An 18,577-nucleotide genomic window follows, 5' to 3' on the forward strand; every position below is an offset into this window, starting at 1 on the left:
TGGCATTGACTTTGAGGGACAAGAACTTCAGCCAAGGTGGGTAATGTAACTGCAAACATGCTGCACTCTTAGGTAGATTTATTATTATTGTTGTTGGGTTTAGTATTAGCATTATTTCCTTATTACTATTGCAGTAGCTCTTAATAAGACTAGAAAGAGAATAAAATAAGTCTAGAACATATGACTAAAATGGTACATGAACATGAATAAAAACACTAGCATTGATATGGCATAGTACTACAGTTTAATTTCCATTTACAAATATATATGTTCTTATAGATATTAGGAGAGGATGTGTTCATTTTGGTTTTCAGCAGTATTAAAAATATTTTTCTTGTCACTGGCAAATAGTTTTTCTGAATATTGTAGCAATGTGATGTCCTGGCTCAAAGCTTGTGCTCACAAATTTATTTCCTGTGAGGAATAGAATTAAGTTAACTATGAAAAAAAAAGTGATGTCCTTGAAATAGCACTTCCAAAGTACTAGTTCTTGCTGCTCTGAATGCTGAAAATCTAGTAATATGTTTACAAAGGTAACACTACAATTAGGTCATTTTAGTTTTAACTAAAATTTTAACAGTGCTTGTAAGTGATGTAAATCCATCAACATTACCTCACATCCAGTAGCTTCCATGTCTGTGAAAATAGCAGGAAATGTCTAAAAAGAATTTCAAAGTAGATTAATAGGCAATGTCCTGACTAAGGTAGCTACAAGGCTATTTATGTTACCATAATTCTCAGCATAGCCTGAAAAGAGTCCCTCAACCTGCCAGAATACCATCACTGGCATATTCAAGCTTCTTGGCAAGACTAGGTTACCCTGTGTGATGCATTTTATGTGGGTTTGTATTCAAAAACAATGACAAAACACAACCCCCGTTTTTTTCAATGGCCTGGAGGAACATAATTTTACCAGAAGCTGGCTAAGCAGCTATATAGGTACCTGGCTGTAGAGAGGAAGAGGACCAGGCCTGGAGCTGAAACTGGCTCAGGCAGTAGCTCGCTCCTCGGCAGTGCGGTCCCTGCATGACCCTAGGGAAGGGAGCTGTAGTCACAGCATGGGCACAGCCCCCCAGCCCTCTGCATCAGGACTGGTGCTCAAGATCTGGGCAGACAGAGAGCACCAGCCTGGTGAACTGCAACGACTCTGTCATGCTGGCGCACAGAGGAAACCATTTATCCACTTGATTATAATTTAATCTTTTCTACAATGAAGAAATACAATCTTGTCCTATCACACACACATACACCAAACATTTTCGTATAGTCCCAAAATATGATGATTTTTAATGACAGAAAGTAAATCATGGCACCACAGAATATGCTGAACTGGAAGGGACTCATCGGGATCTGGACACCCCCAAGAATCACACCATGTGCCTGAGAGCGATGTCCAAACACTTCTGGAACTCAGACAGGCTCAGTGCTGTGACCATTTCCTGGTAAGCCTGTTCCAGTGCACAACCAGCTTCTGGGGGAATAACTTTTTCCTGACACCCAACCTAAACCTCTCCCCACGCAACTTCATGCCGTCTCCTCAAGTCCTGTCATTGATCACAGGAATGAAGAGATCAGTGCCTACTCATTGTCTTCCCGTCACACGAAGTTGTAACTGCGATGAGGTCTCCTCTCAGTATCCTCCTCTCCAGGCTGAACTGACCAAGTGCCCTCAGCCGCTCCTCATATGGCTTTATCTCCGGACCCTTCACCATCCCCGTGGCCCTCCTTTGGACACTCTCTAGCAGTTGATTAAATTTGATAAAATTTGAGCAGCGAACCAAGCCTTTGTTAAACAGGTAAGTGATTTCTAAGCACAGAAGATCACTATCAGCTGGAAGAGCGGTGCCCCACCGCGCCCTGGGGCAGGTCCAGCCAGGCAAGGCTGCGGCCCCCAAATCTCCGGCTGCGGCTGTCCCCCGGCTCCGGCAGCCCCATATCTCCGGCTCCCCCCGGGGGCCGCGGCTCCCCCCGACTCCAGCTCCGCCGTCCCTCCCCACGCGGCTCCGGGCGGGCTGGGGGCGGCGCTGCGGCCCCGCGGGGCGGGCACTGTGCGGGCGTCACCCTCCGGGCCGCACCGGCCCCTCCGAGCGGCTCCCGGCGGCCGCCGGCGAGACTCCGCGCGCCGGGTCGGGCTTCCCGCCGGGAGCACCGGGCGCGTGTCGGCGGCCGCTGGATGGGAGCCCTTCCCCGCCGGGCACTGCCGCGCTCGCCCTCCCACGCCGGCTGCGGGAAGGAGGACGGCGGAGCATGCCACCGGCGGGGCGGTTCCGCGGGGACTGACATGCCGCTGAAGGAGGGCAGGCGCCAGCCCCTCCGCCTCTCCGCCCGGTAGCGGAGGCGATGCTGCAGGGCGCTTCCCGGGCTCTCCCGCAGGCGCCAGGCTATCGCCCACAGCGGCTGCGCTCGCTGCCGTGAGCTCCGGCCGGGTCTGGCGACGACCGGCGCGGACTCGCTCCGTGCGCGGGGCGGCGGCGGCGGCGGCGGCGGCGGCGGTAGCGGTAGGGAAGGCGCTGCCCGCACCCGCGGGCGGCTCCGCGCGGCGGATGCGTGTGCATGAGCGCTGCAGCGAGCGGGCGCAGGAAGCGCCCCCGCTCCGCCGCCTCCATCTTCCAGGGCAGCAAGACCTCGCCGCACGGCCGCAACAGCGACCGCCGCGGCAGCGGCTCCGAAAGCGCCTACCAGACCCAGAGAGCCCTGGACGACTGTAAGATGGTGGGTACCGCAGCGCAGGGCTCGCCGTAGCTTTACCTTTTCCTAGCTCCCCCGGCGCGGGCGGCGGTGCCCCTCCTGCCGCCACCTTGACTATTCCCATCACGTGCAGTTGCACTGATTGGAAAGCCGCAATCCCCGGCGGGTGCTGCCGTGCACCTCAGCTCGCGTCGGTTCGGAGGCGGGAGCCGCGAGGGAGGGCGAGACCTGCGGAATCGGTCTGGGTGCGGCGGGACGGGCGGTGCGGGGCCGGAGCCGGGAGCCTTGGAACCCCAGCCTCGGTACACACACTGCAAAGCAGCTGGAGTTGCTTTTTGCTAGAACCGTCCAAATCTGTCCCCCAGACTTGCGCTCACTGAAGCCTAAATTGGTAAATACTTGCCTCCAGTGAATCACTGCCCTCTGCTTGCGGTCTTATTCAGCAACTACACTCCCGCCCTAAAATCCTTCTAAAATAGGATTCAGAATTTGAGGCCCTGAAATTCTGCCCCTGACATCCGTGATACCTGTTACTGGTCTTCCCGAAATAGGTGGTTGCAATTGTAAAACCTCACATCAAACACCTGCATCCATGTTACTTTGGACTGTCACGTTACGATATGGGATTTTTCCCCATTCGTGTTAAAATTCTTGGATCTTCACACTTTCCTCCAAACCAGCACCCTTTATGGCTCCTTGAGCTACAGTTGGCATGACATGTGACGCCAAAATTGCTCCTCTCTACCAGTGACAGAAGTAGAAAATAATTGAAGTTGCTGTTACTTTATTTGAAAAATCTGGACCTTGCTAAAGCTCTGTCCAGTAGCATTGGAAATGGAGCTGCTGCTTCTGTTCTGCAGGATTCTGCCAATATTTTTCCTCTAGTACTGAAAAATGTGCTGGCAGATTATCCACTCTGATACTTCAAAATTGGGAGCAATTCCCAGTGCACAGAACAAAAGCTGCCACAGTAGCTCTATAAATACACCCAACAAGTGGATCTTACTGGGTTCTGCCTTTTTTCTCATTCCCGACAGCATAATCTGGTTAGTTACAGAGAAGTGCTACCTTTGTAGAATATACAATAAAAAACTATTTACAGATGAGTTGTCGAGTTGCAGTAAGATTCAGGAGGTAAAAAGCAGTATGTTTCTTTCTTGTTCTCTGTCTTGATTCAGCAACATCTGTGTGGTTTTCTTTTCCTGGGCAATGCTGAGGTTGCTGAATGAATCTGTGTAGACAAGGGATGTAAGGTGAGAATATAAGACATGCAACCAGTTACCAGTTGCAGGGTGCAATGCTTTTCTGCTTTTCCTCATGGAGAATAATCACGCTATGATATAACATAGTACAACTTGGTAAAGTTTTTTTCCTCTCCATTGCCTTTATGCACTCTTAAGCTATGGAATGAGAGAGTCGAAAACCTCTTCAGCAGATATTTGCCTAGGTGTTTGTTTAGGGTCTGGGGGCAGGTGTACTGAAGTGACCTTGGATTGATTTTTTTACTTCAGAAGCAGAGAAACCTATTTGCTATTCTTACAATGACATTTAAGAGAGCATCGCCGAGACCATGTCCTGATACCAGTTCTCAGCTATATAGGGTAATTGCCATGGGATACAAGAAGAGTCAGAATGTAATACTGCAGGAGAAGCGACTTATTTCCTGAGCATAAGAATTTGAGGTTTTGACTGTAAATATTGGTAGCTCTCAGAGACTCCAGGTTCTTAGCATGCTTGTAGATTGGGGTAAGTTGAACTTACGATAGTAATGATGACTGCAGAATTATGAGCAATTACTCTTGTCTGTTTTTATGTAGTTTGGAAATTGAGGTCAAAACACAGATAAATAAATATTCTGTTCTATTACTCCATGCCTTCCACCCCCGCCACCATGTGGAGCAAATGCTCTTATGTGCTTTCTTTCAGAAGACAGCAAATGCTTCATTTCCTTAAAATACAATCCTGTGTACGTGATCAGTGAAACTAAACAGTAATGGTCTTCCATCAATGTGAATTTACCCATTTATCCAGGAGCTTCTATATGTATCTGCTGGATACTGGATTTCTGTAAAGGCTGAAGTGTTTATTTACTTGTTTCTTTTTCCCACACACACTTTTAGAAAGAGTGCTGTCTGGAATTTTAACAGGGAAGTGCTCGTATGGTACACCTTCTCAGCTAATAACTGCAGATCAGTTTTAATCTGAAATCTGGGTTGGATGCAAGTGACAGAATAGAAATCATTACAAAATAAATTAGCAAAATTGCCAATGTAAAAGCAAATGCTACATTCCAATCCCTAAATGTGCTGTTAATCAGGAAGCAGGAGGAGCAAAGGCAATAATTGCTGCAGATATTTTTGTCTTTTATGGTAGCAAAAAATAAACTCATGCTACTAGTGAAACATGTTTTTTTGTCTGCTTAATATTTAATACCAATAGCTTAAATACTTTAAGATATTAAAAGCAGAAATGCTACTTTCCTACAGATGAACACTTATAGCTCACAGTAAAACAGCTGCCATGGAGGCCTAGTCACTTACGAAATCTTAGCTTCTTCATTGTGTATGCCCTGAAATTTGTGAGCAGGAAGAACAAGCCCTAGACTGGTCATGTTTTTAAAAAACTTGATTGTTTTTGCCAGCATAGTTAAAAATTCTCATGTCTGTAAATCCTCTTTGTTTTTCAGCTTGTCCAGGAGTTCAATACCCAGGTGGCTCTCTATCGGGAGCTTGTCATTTCTATTGGGGATGTCGCAGTGACCTGTCCGTCTCTGCATGCGGAATTGCACAAAACTCGAACACGGGGATGTGAGATGGCCTATCAGGCCCATCAAAAACTAGCAGCAATTTCTGGGTAGGAATCAACTTCTGTTTAATTATAGCTGTATTCGTGTGCAAATTTTTGTTAGGTATTGCGTTATGGAAACTTTCAGCAGAAGCGTTGACTTGTGTTTCTGTTTTAGGCAGAGAGGTGTATGACCACAAATTCTACAGAATACTCATATCCTTGTGATAGCACCATTTTGGATCAAATCCTGGTCCCCTTACCAAGATGGTATTCCACTGATTTCATTGGATGCTTCTGTGTAAGGTGAAAAGGATTTAACTGTGTAACACTGCACAGTTTATAAAGATCAGGGCAGAAACCATGCCTTTCAAGGGTGAAAGAGCAATACCTTTCTGCCCAATCTTGCATTGAGTGTACCTAATTGAACATTAGAGACAACCGGCTAGCTCTACTAGAGACTGAACAAAATGAGCCCAAAAATAATTATGTCAAAATTGAGTGAGGGGAATACAAATACTAGTCTGAAAACCTGTGTTTACATTCTACATGTACATTTTTAAATTCTTATTTGTGTTGAAATAAGAATGGAAGCTTTGCTGGCATATAATATTTTAATTTATTCTTTGGTATTACATTATATACATGCCTTTCCATGGTGACAGAATATATTATCACATACTTGAGACTATGCCTCAGTACAAGGTAAACCAGCATAAATAGCTGTGTGTTATAAAGTGGGAATTTGTGCTGCTAATTACATGTGGGTTCTTCACAGTATGGTGACTGGGGCATTTGTATTTACACATGTACCTCCTGAGTCGTGTTTTTCTGACTACACTTTTTCAGAACTTTCTGCATCTGCCTTTTCAACCATAAGCCATTGTGTACTACTGGAAAAAAGACTCTTTTTTGCACCTCTACCTAACCCCCTGCTGAATGTCTTTCATCACTTTAATACATATATGAGAAATCTGTCGTAAGTTTAGTATATAAGGGAAGACCACACTGACAAACTAAACAGAAGAAGGTACTAGTCAATTGTTTTAGTAGAACTGTCAATATTTTCGAGTAAAACTTTGTGCAAACTCTTTGAAGTTGTTCTTGTCACCTCTAATTTGTTCCTCAAACAAAATGCATACTTTTAAAATACTAAAGTTTGTAAGAATTTTTTTAAAAAACACCAAAGTGTAGACATGGTTCCTTTTACCCCATGCACTGAAAATTTATCTTGTGTGCTTTCAGACTTAAAAGAAAAACTAATACAAACCAAAGTAATACATCTGAGAAGCTTAACCTATTTTGTAATTTTTTAATCTTTTTTTTCCCCATAAAGAAAACAACTGATTCATGCTTATTTAGAAGTACAGAGCTTTTTTAAATAATCATTTTGCAGCTGGGAGTCTGCCATATACACAAAGATGTCCTGAAGGTTGTGCAGTTGCTGTGAGATTGACATTTAGCTAATCTAAAACTGTTCTAAATAACTGTGATAATAATGTGATATTCATAACAACTGGTAGGTGTTAGAAACTCCCTGGAAATTATTTGTTTGGCTTGACAGACATTTTACAAGATGTGCTTCGCATCCCCACCCTCCTGCAGCTGAGGAAAGCCATTTGAGACAACTTTTTTGGTATATTTATGAGGAAAGGTGGGAGATGAAGGTACAGCAAGGATTCAGTGTAGAAAAGAAATAGAAGAGGGGTAATAAATAGTCTCAGAGATTCAGTCTTTAATTCAGCAGGAAGAGTGATGTAGTGCATATGGCACAGGATCTGAAATGGGAACCTAATTGGATAGGAAGAAAAAGTATCAGGAAGAAAAATGCTTAGGGAGAGGAATGTATTAAATCATCCTCGGTATTAAATAGTCAGGAGGGTAGTGTATTTCTCAGAAACCACTGGTAGTCAGCAGATGAAACAAAAGCTCATTTAGGTCACTGCTTTCATTCAAAATGCACAGCCCTGCACTGTGCAAACTTCTGGGTAGCACAACCAATTCTGTCTTTCAAAAGTTTTTATAGAACGCCTATTGCTTTCCAAGAGAGTAATAGCAAATAGCTGTTTATGCTACTAGACCATAACATTTCATGGCATAACAGCACTGTTAAGGTAATCAGTAATGTTCAGTTAGTCTTCAAGTTACCTACCTGAGTGGACAGCTGAATTTCTGTTTGAACATATTAGGGCTTCACAGAATCCCAGAATCCTTAGGCTTGGAGAAGACCTCTGGAGATGATTTGGAGATCACCTTGTCTAACCACTATAGGGACTAGTGCATTTGAGACTCTTAAATGCGCTACTGACTCAGGCAGTTAGAAGAGGCACTTATTTCCCTTCCTACCTCACCTGTTCTACTAGGCTACGGAAAGTAGCAAAGAGTAAAGGTGCAAAGACTTCGAAAGAAAGTAAAAAGAACAGATTCCACTAGTGCTGAGAAGGGCAGCTCTGAGGAAAAATTTGGGAATTGTGGGAAAGGAAAGAATTGCTGAGGTAGAGATAATGCCTTAGAAACAGAACAGGATAGATGTCATGAGGAAAAAAACCTTTGATCATAGGCATATCAGTTCTGGGATATTTGGCAGACATGAGAGTAGGACACTGAACAAGAAGAGAAAGTTGCAGATGTACCTGTAGAAAACGTATACACACATATCCCACAAAAGAAGACTCAGCTGCAGAAGTGGAGGATATGAAAGCCACACTTATATTTTAAAAGCAGAGAAATAAAGGAGATTATGAAAAAGATCAGAAAGTAGCAAGGAAATGTAAAACCTTAGAAAGTCCACACTGGATCACCCCCATCTAGCTCAAATCTGACAGCTGCCCATATCAGAGATTTCATTATAAAGGAAACTTAAAATTAACTCTCCAAGTGAATAAGGCCTCATAATTACTATATCCTCTTCTTAACTTGCACTCTCGTATATTTTTCTGATAGAAATAGTGAAATTGTATCAAAGGCAAATAAAGATTAGAAATAAAAATAATCTAAATTGAAATACTCTATTTTAGTTCATGTTCTTTTAGGAAGACAAATCAAAGTAAACTCCTCTTTCGGTGTTAGTTTTCTCAGGACTTCAGGTCAGTTCCTGCTCTCATTGTAAAATGTCGTAGTGATTTTTAATGAATTGTCTTCTGAAGAAGGTGAGTAAGGTTTTGTCCTTTTATCACGTTTTCTGCTGTATCAATGTATCTAAAATTAAATATCTCAAATTATCTACACTGTGCACTCTTGCAGTATTAGTTTTCATGGTCAAAACTGGAGAAAGTACAGCAGCAAGAAAATTAATCAGCATGATTTTTCCTAAGAGAAAAGAAAGGGAAGGTCCTTGTAACAACAAGATGATGGGATGGAGAAAAGTTGCAAAGCTGTAAGAGGATCTGCTTTATAGTATGATAAAGAGTGGTAATATTTTAGAATTCATCAAATAGAGAGCCACCTTTTTAGGTAAAGTCTGCTAAGCCTGGGTTGTCAACAGAAAGATAACTCAGAACTGTATTTTAAGATACAAGTCTGCACAACTGTGCACACACTTTTATAAATGTCCTTTCAAATTCCCAAGCACTTGATATGGTTACATAATGTGTGCACTTGGCACACTGAAAGCAGAACTGGCAGTGTCTCTGTGACAGTCTGATATATATGTTGGCAGTGGCTTTTTTGCATGAAACAAAACTGTGTGAAGAGCTCAAGGGTGCATAGCAATGTACATCTGTGTGAGCATAACTTTGAAAATTATTTTTCTCTGTGGTTCATTCTGGTGTTGCAAGGTTTGGAATCTAAGGAGGAATAAAACCCCTAACCCCCTACACCAGTACAGGCTGGGGCCAGACAGTTGGAAAGCATCTTTGCAGAAAAGGACCTCAGGGGTTCTGGTGAGCATCAAGTTGAACATGAGCCAGTGCTGTGCCCTTGTACTAAGAGGCACCACTAATAGTGGTTGGTTAGGAACAAGGAGCATCGGCATATAAGGAGAGGCTGACAGAAGTGAAATTGTTTGACCTGGTGAAGAAAAGACTTGGATGGTATCCACTGATAGAACAGCAGGTACAAACTGAAATAGAAGAAAAAATTGATTTAAGCATTTTTCAAACTGCATTTTTACTGTGAGACTGGGAGAATATTGGAACAGGAGCACTGAGAGATTACGGAGTGTCCAACCTTGGAGATACTCAGAACTCAATTGGAAAAGGCCCTCAGTAACCTTCTCTAGCTGACTCTGCTTTGAGCCAGAGGTTTGGACTAGATTAGTTCTAGATGTCCTTTCCAGCTTGTGACAAAAGTCACTGTAAATCTTCTTGGGAAAATTCAAAGTTAAAGTTTCTTTATTTGACACTGATGTGCATCTGTTACTTTTATAAGATAGTTCATTTAAGTTCCCTTGAGTTCAAGTTGAGGAAGTAGACCTCAGAATCACATCCTGATTGCATTCCTTATGCACAAAAATGTTACCATCATGTTGCTTTTTAAATTTTATATAATTTCTAATTTTGTTTTCCTTTGCTGTCTATAATAGGATTTCTGCTGTTTTTAATAAGCACTAGAGGCTAATTAATATTAGATCTTTTTCTAAGGTTGTGTTAAACCATTCTATTGACACCCAGTCATGGCCAACTTTTTATTGAACTATCTGAATTTTCCCGGAATTATGACCCTTGAAAATTATTACCTGCTTTCAGAAGCACACGAACAACCAAAAAAAGTCTTCTTCAAAATATTTTCTGACTTAAGCAAAAAGGAGACTTCAATCTTACAAGTTAATGAAAGCTGCACTAAGATGGGTATAAGACAAACCATATTAACTATTTAACTTCAGATATTAAATGAAACACTGTTGGGAGTCTGTATAGCTGAGCAGAGACAAAACACAGCAACGCTCAGTTCAACAGGGAAGAATTTTTATAACCATGATTCAAAACCAGTGTTACGCCAGCAGATAGAGCAACAAACTAGAGCTGTGCCCCAGCACAGCTGCCCAGTTGAGCAGCATTTATGCTGGTCTCTGTCCTCCCTAGATGTCTTTGCAGTCACTGCCATGGTGCTCCTCTAGGTGTATGTGTCTGAGGCGGGGAGAGTGATATGAATGTTAGTCCTGGAGTTCTGAATCTCAGGCACTGCCGCTGGATCCTGCCTCTGTTAGAGTTAGCATATTTCCAAGTGCCAGATGAAAGTTAGGAACTAAGGTAAGTGCTTCACAGAGATTGTGTCTTGATAACCAGAAGGTGGCCTGGAAAAATTATAATTAAATATCAAAAATAATGTTATGACGTGTAAGAAAATTAAAAACAGTCAATATTCACTGCAAGAATCAATACTGCTACACATTATAATCCCCTCTGAATCCATACAAGAGTTTTCAGGTTTTTTGCTAAAATGTTACAGATATTTTAAACAGTAACACCTTGAGAATTCTATAAAGTAGAAAATGTTGAGATTCTCCACTTCTGAAAACCGTTGGAAATACAAAACTTTCCTTCCTAAAATCATCTCAGTAAGTTACTTCAATGTGGCAGACTAGATCCCACAATTCTTACGGTCATTTAATAGTACGTTACTCAGCAAGTTGTCCTGATGATTTAACTGTGACTGTCCAAAATGAGTAAAGTCAGGGAGATCTTTGTCTCCCTCTAAAGAGCTTTCAGGATGTTCATTTTAAGTATTCTTGTCATAGTGCATTTCCCCTCAGTCTTTACATTCAGCTTCTGTAAACATTTACTGTAACTTTCTTAAATGCTTAGAATTTTCATGTGATTTCTAGCATATCACAATCTAGGGGTGAATTCTGAGAGTGTTTGTTTTACTTTTTTGGATTATCTTCACTGATTTCTAAGTCATGAAGTGACTCCAGACTTAATAAAGACCAACGAGTGTATAATAATGCAGAAAGTATACTATAGCTTACTGCTTTCACAAGAGTGTAAGATGCACTTACATGGTTCTCAGTAGATTTCTTTGGAAAAAAATTCTCTTAATTATAAAGTCACGTATATCCAAAATGATGGAAAGGGACATTGAAAAGATAAGACTGTTTTCTGGAGAAGTCAGTTGAAATGGGTTCTCTTGTTAAGAATAAAATCTGTTTACTAAATTTAAGTTGCAAGTTAAAAAATTGTTTAAATCAGATACCTCAAGTTGTGATACATGAATTCAGAAAGCAAATAATGGAGGAGAAAACAAGGTTATTTACTAAGGCTAATTCTCATAATAGCTGACCTCTACAGACTGACTTTTTCTTTGCACCATTGTGTTTGGAACTGTGCTTTAATAGGTGTTTGGGACTTGAAGATACAAGGCATTAATGTCTCCTTTTATAGATCTGTCTTTCATAACTGGAGGCCAGAGTAAAGTGCAAACATACCTGAAAGTGAATTTGTCCGTCTATGTTAAAAACAGCAATTCTGAAAATCCTAGAAGCTCTACATCTGCAGTAACACAGCATAGCTTAGTTTTGACAAAGTGGAAGAGCTTAGCACCTTTGCTTAATGGTAAACCTCATCAGCAGGCAGAAGGACAAGCATTTTTGCTTGTCCATGCTCTGTCAAGCATGATCCCAGAGGTGCTGTCAGAGCATCCTCAGAGCCTGACACATACTGACAGTTTTGGACTCCTCACAGAATACAGTGTCACCTGCCACTTTCTTTTTGTGAAAGCTGAAGGTGAGTCAACTTAATTTCTAGACCGCTTGCACCTACTTCCCAGAAAAGGGAGGAAAGGGAGAAAAGGGGGAAGTGGGTGCTAAAGTAGAATGGATATTATGTGTGTCAGTCACTTATTTGCTCCTTTTTTCCATCTCACACCCAACTAGCACATTCACAGCCCCTTCCAGTGCAGTGCTGCCACTGCTGAGACACTGAAATGCACATGCAGTGTAAGCCAGACAGGTAAGCCTGCCACTTGGATGAAGGGTCCTCCAACAGAAGAGAAGCTGTGTGGCAGCCCAGCATCCAGGGACATTGCCCACGCTTGTGAATCACCACAAACAGTAATATTCTCTCTGGCAGGCATAAAGCAGTGTAGCTTTTCCTCTGTGGTGTGATCTGAAGCTGTGAGGTGACTGGGGAAGTAAGGAGCACATTCCCATCATCTGACCCAGTGGAAAGACTGCTGTGCTCAGGGGAGCAAAATGGTGTCAAGGTCTAAGCTGTACTTGTGTTTCAAACAGTGTCGTTGCAGGTTAACATTAAAAACTGTTAAGGATCTTCCTTTGTGGTATTGTAATCCTTCCTTCTGTATTTTTTTCTATTTCTTAAGCAGATAAAACACATAAAGACCTAGGGAAGCAGAGAGTCAGAACTCATATAAATGCTGAATATTCTCCAGTATTCTGCATCTTTAGCCTGGTGCACTGTGAATCCATCTACACAGTACCTTGTTGTAGAGTTGGAGTAGCCTGCAGATTAAGAGTGGATTGGCTTTCCATTTGACATGTGTTCTGCATTCATCACTTCAGTGTGGGTCCCACACTGCAGCCTGGAAGAGTATACCAAAAAGTGAGGTCTTGGTGTATATCAAGTCCTTCAATGGAATACTCTTCTCTGCTATGCACAAGCAGCATTCTACTACAATTAGAGTTTAGAGGGGCTATTTGTCTAAAGCTATCTTGTGAATAATGGAGTATTCCAGCCATGAGTGAGCCTGTTTAGCAATAGCTGAAGTAAACACTGCTTTACACTCCTAGTTTGAAGTATACAAACCTTTACTTGAGGAAGTGAATTAAGAACATATGTAGCCAGAGAGATCTGGGGATGGAATTAGATGGGCAGGGCCACTTTAGAAATGCTGCAGAATCAGAGCTGACCCTGTTCAGAAAATTCAGCGTTTCTGCAGGTGTTCTTATAATTTCATGCCCTTGCCCCATTTTGTCTTAGTTTCGAAAGACCTGATCTCACTTTTGTACAGAAAGATTTTTTCACATTTTTTCTAAGAAAGAATTTTCTCCAGGAGAAACCAGCCAGAGGATCCAGCAGTTAGGCATCTCTAGAAGCAGGAACTGTAGGGATTTCGAAAAGCCCCCAGAACGCAAGTGTGAACTCTGTTTTGACAGTTGCTGTTACCTTCACTTAACTCCAGATCTTCTCATACCCTTTTTTCCCTTGTCATCCCTTTTCTTTAAAAATGTGTTTCTATTTCTGGCTTTTTATCCTCATAGGCCATCTCCAAACAGTAATGAAATTAACATCTAATTTACTGCTGTCACATTAACTATTTGGGATCTCTTCAAGGCAGAGTCCTGAATGTACCTGTAACTGGAATCCACTTATCTTTAATTCTGCAGCATTAGTGTAGTACACATGATTACCAAAAATAATAATTTTTTCAAACTTTCAAAAGTCTTGAAAATCTCATTTAACCTCTGACAGATGTTTCAGGTGAATCAGTCATTAAACAGGTGTACCAGTACTTATTATCTCTGAAAAATATTTAGTGATTTTACATAATATTTCAGTCTTTCAAGGGAAAGCACAGTTTCAAATATTCTATTTTGTTATTGCTATAGTGTTTCCTAAATAAAGCATGTGAATATTACATTTTTATCATGTTACTTTCCTAAAATATTTCCTTTGAAATAATTAAAGTTGCAGTTGTGCTATCTACAGTCAAGATGGGCAAGAAGAGCATCTTTGTGTCTCCAGTAGACCCATTGCTTTGACATCAGTTTCAACAGCATATTTCAGTAATTTTCTTCTGCAGGTTTCTGCTGAAGCTTACTGCTGAGGCCAAAGCTGAGAATTTACTCATGTGTTTTAAGTGCTTCTTTCCTGATCATTTTCCTAAATACTGTTTAATTAAGAAATATCATGTGGGTGCAATTTTTCATGCTCAACATTCTGTCTTGCTTCTGTTTAGCTTTGCTTTTATTGTTGTCAGAAAATTGTTTCTGATTCTCTCTGAATCTTACAAATCCAGACTGTGTTAGCAATATGTTCATATTTCTTAGGAGAAGTAAAAATGTTATATAATGATGTTACGCATTGGAAAAGTATTTCAACATGGGCTCTTGCAATTCCGCATATACTGGGATTTTGATTCTGATTTCTTAACTCCTTTTAAAGTTTTAGACTGAAAATTGGCTGCTAATGGAAATATTTTTACTAATTCTCGGTATTTCTGAACATTCTGAAACACTCTCTCGAGTTAGAAAGGAACCATTTTGATTCTATGTCCCTCATGAAATCAGCCTGTGGGCCAAGTTAATTGTGCAGGGCCACGCAATTTAAGTGCATGTCCTTCTCACGTCTCATTCTCTTATCCTTCTCCAAGTGGTAAGACTTCCTGCACAATCAAAGACTTCACATTTATCATGAGCTGTGGTAGACAGAGGTTTGCTATAGTAAGATATTAAGTACCAAATGGTAACTCCTCCCAACAGCATCATCAGTAACTTGCAAGATCAGTTCCCAGCCAAGGGAGATACCAGTTCTGTCAGGCTTACACAGGGAAAATTTCAACCAAATCAGTTAAGATGTACAAAATCTCTTGTAATGTTTCTACCTTCTTTATAGTTCTGTTTCAGAACAACTAATTAAATATTTGTAGACATTATCTGTGCATTAAGGTCTCATCTGAACAAAGCATTAAATCAAACATTCCTTAATCCAGAATTCTTTCAGTATTATAAGTTAGTTTATGTTTAAATTCATGTTTGAAAATTAAACATATCCTGAAGTACTGACTGTTATTGAATAGCATTTTCTCCTGCTGTATACCTTTGCACATCTACATTTTTAACTCTCAGAGAAATACTTAGTTATTTGTATGTAAGCAATTATTCATGGAAGGTCATTCTTTTCTCTCAATTTTTTAACTTGCTGTTCTTATCTTTAATATGAATACTTTCTGCATGAACATTTCCTGTCAGCAGATTTGGTGTAAGAATTCTAATACTTCCATGTTATATGAAATTATGTGCTCAAAGTTGTTGAAGAAACTGCTTTCCCATTGTAGAAGAAAACAACATTTATTATGTCAGCAGGACCATTGTTGCGAATGTACTGTTAGTAACCTAGGCAGCACAGCAAATGGTTAAGTGGCAAAGTATTTAAACATGTTGTGATTATACCACAGCCTTCAATTATTTCCAACAGTTCTGGAGCTGTTACTGGGGTGAAACACAACTATCCAGCCATATGCACTTATACGTCTTCCCCGAAAAAGCACCAACAAAGCAGAGACTGGTGTTTTGGAGTAGGATGACAACTGAACCACAGTACATGGGGCCGAGTGATGTGAGGCTCTGTCCTGAGGAAGCAGTCCCTTCATGCAGGATGAAGAGCACCAGTGCCCCAAAGTCAAAGTAGATATTCCAAAGTCTGGGAATATAATTTAGCTGCAGACCTACTCGAAGCTGCATGAGTACAGCCTTCGTATTCGTTTCACATCTATCAAGACTCAGAAATGAGTAGCATGTCTGTGCAGCTGCTAATACAGGATACTGGATACCCAAGGAAGACTTTGTGGAGGAATCCTTGTTTCCCAAGCAGAAAAAGAGCATTTAAGAGCCAAAGACCAAAAGCAATACCAGTTCACAAAGTCAAGGGAAGACTAAAGCAGGTTTCAAAAATCTGAAGTGAAAAAAATGCCAAGCTCTTTATGGTAGAATACTGCTTCCTGAACACATTTTATCAACATATGGTTTAAAATAAAGTCTTTCTCCTTATATGAATTCAAATTCAGGAAGCTATTTTTTTTTTTACACATTCACATTTTCTCACAGTCTCGCAGCTGTGATTTTTAACTTAACTACTCATACAGATTGAATCTGTGAAGTATCTGATGGAGCTTCTACTGGCTCTATACCACAATTTCTTTCTCACCAGGAATACTTCTAAGTGGAGGTATTTGGATATTAGAAGTTTTTCAAAAAGGTAAAAAATAGTTTGGAGCATAAGAATGACATACTCAAAGCACTCCTAGAAGCATTTGATACATCCCGAATCCCAGACAGTACCTTATTCTGAGTATCCTACTAATGATCTGCTTGGTGGATTGTTTCCCTTTCAGTTTAGAATTGCAGCAGTGTTTGACTAACAGAAAAACCCCCCAGGTTTATAAAAATGTAATGGTTAGTGCAATAAAATTCTTATCCAAATCCCAGTACAACTTACAGAACATTTTCCCTTTAGCTTAAATATCCCCTATACCGACATGGTATGTAACATTTTTTGAGGAAAAGCAATTACATTCTTCCTTACTATTTCTCATTCTAACATCTCTTTACATCTGCTGTGGTTTTCTCATTTTCATATATGGCAAACTAGAAATCTAAGTTACAAACAGGTAACAGGTATCTAGATCACAAAAATTCTTTATGAAATGCCTTTTAGAAAAAAATGTACATTGAAATTTGTATTCAGAGAAGATACTAGAGCCATGAAAAAAAGAAGTGTCATAAATTTAAGAGAACATCTGTTTTAGTGTCCTGTGAATGGTCAACAGCAGATGGCATCACTTGCCTGCAGCAGTGTTCCTTCTAAATTCAGTATGTTAATAGTTTATTGTGATCTAGATCCTGTGGCATGAAGTACCTGAAGCATTTAATTCTTTTTCAGGCCTTTCTGGTAAGTTTGACCCTATTTGTCCACACAGATCAGAACCAATTTAATAAACTACCTTACATCAGATACTGTACAACTATTAGCCAAAGGAGCTGCCTGGGAGTGTAGGTATGAATCCTTAACATTTATGTTTTGCAAACTTTTGAAAGAGAGACATTTTAAAGAACACAGAAGATTAGCAAAAGTCAAAGGGGAAATGTGCAGGCAGCATGACTTTCAGCTGCCTGCAGTCGAGTTAAAAGAGGCTGAGCTTTAGCCTGTCAGATGGCACAAACTCATCTGTGCTGTCACTAGTTTTTTTGTCAGAGAAATTCATTTGAGAGCAACTTGGATGCTGACATAGAAGGGTACTGAAGAAGAATTTCTTTGATAAGAATTGCTGCATATACAGCTAATCTGACTGCCTTGTCCTTGGTTATCACAGATCATATCTGGAAGGTCTGTGTCATGTTTTGGGTTTATCCATAGTTTGGCATCACGTAATTTGAGGCTGTGAGAGTTTTTGTTAAACTGTGGCTAAGTAAGGCTGACTTGAGAGCTCACCCAAAGATTTCTTTCATCTAACCAGACACCACCTTCTCAACAGGGTGTCTGATACATGCAGAGAGAGACCATGTGCAGATCAGTTTGATTAGTTCAGAAGTGTTATGGATTTTTCTAAAATAAAGGCAAGGAATAGACAGCTAAATGAAAGAATGATGGAAAATGGGCTTAGAGTTAGTTTCTGCAAAGGCAGGGTGTTCAAACCCTGCATTTTTTTTAAATGTTATGATAACTCAAAAGCATAACTGAACACACGTGCAATTTCATTTGAAGTTCTAAGTGCTTAGAAATACCCAGTTGGGAATTTTAAGCTTAGCTAGGTGGTGTTTTAGCCTTAGGCAACAGCCAAACTCCCACACAACTGCTTGCTCAGTCACTCCTCAGCAGGACATGGGGAGAAAAAAGGAAGAACAGGAATAAGAAAGATTGGGTGGAAATAAGAACCTTGCTTACCAACTATTGTGGGTAGAGTAGGCTTGACTTGGGAAAGATAAGGCTAATTTTTTTCCAATTAAAATAATTACTAATGTAGGTAATGGGAAGCAAAAAGACAAAAAACTATTGCACAAGGATCTTTTCTGCCTTGGTTCCCATGGTCAAATTCACTCCAGGCTCCTCTACCTACCCCCACACCTCCTGAGCACTGCAGGAGGGATGGGAATGGGGGGATACAAAACCCATCTGCTTTACATCTCCTTCCTCCTCAGTTTTCCTCAGCTCTAGTGTGGGCTTCTCCACAGACAGCAGTCCTGTCAGGAAAATCTGCTCCAGCATAGACTCTCCACAGGTGGTACTTCCTTTAGGAACATCCATCTGCTCTGGTGTGTTCCTCTCTGCAGGCTGCAGGAAGGATCTGCTCTGCCATGGGGAACCTTGTTCTCCTTTCTCTGACCCTTATGTTTCCTCTCTTGTTTCTCCCTCTTTTTGTATCTTCTTTCTTTCTTTCTTTCTTTCTTTCTTTCTTTCTTTCTTTCTTTCTTTCTTTCTTTCTTTCTGTCTTG

At 40.9% G+C, this 18,577-nt stretch overlaps 1 protein-coding gene across 1 annotated transcript in view; it reads left to right on the plus strand.

The window, feature by feature from the left end:
• Positions 1 to 2,004: 2,004 nt before the first annotated feature.
• The window catches only part of RGS7BP (regulator of G protein signaling 7 binding protein), a 43,205-nt gene continuing 26,632 nt past the window's right edge, over positions 2,005 to 18,577 (plus strand). Inside the window, exons 1-2 of the mRNA XM_071581273.1 lie at positions 2,005 to 2,712; positions 5,375 to 5,541. Of these exons, the coding sequence (XP_071437374.1) occupies positions 2,554 to 2,712; positions 5,375 to 5,541 (326 nt within the window). The 5' untranslated portion in view covers positions 2,005 to 2,553. The remainder of the gene's footprint in view (positions 2,713 to 5,374; positions 5,542 to 18,577) is intronic.

Source organism: Pithys albifrons, chromosome Z, assembly GCF_047495875.1.
Source record: "Pithys albifrons albifrons isolate INPA30051 chromosome Z, PitAlb_v1, whole genome shotgun sequence".
Taxonomy (NCBI): domain Eukaryota; kingdom Metazoa; phylum Chordata; class Aves; order Passeriformes; family Thamnophilidae; genus Pithys; species Pithys albifrons.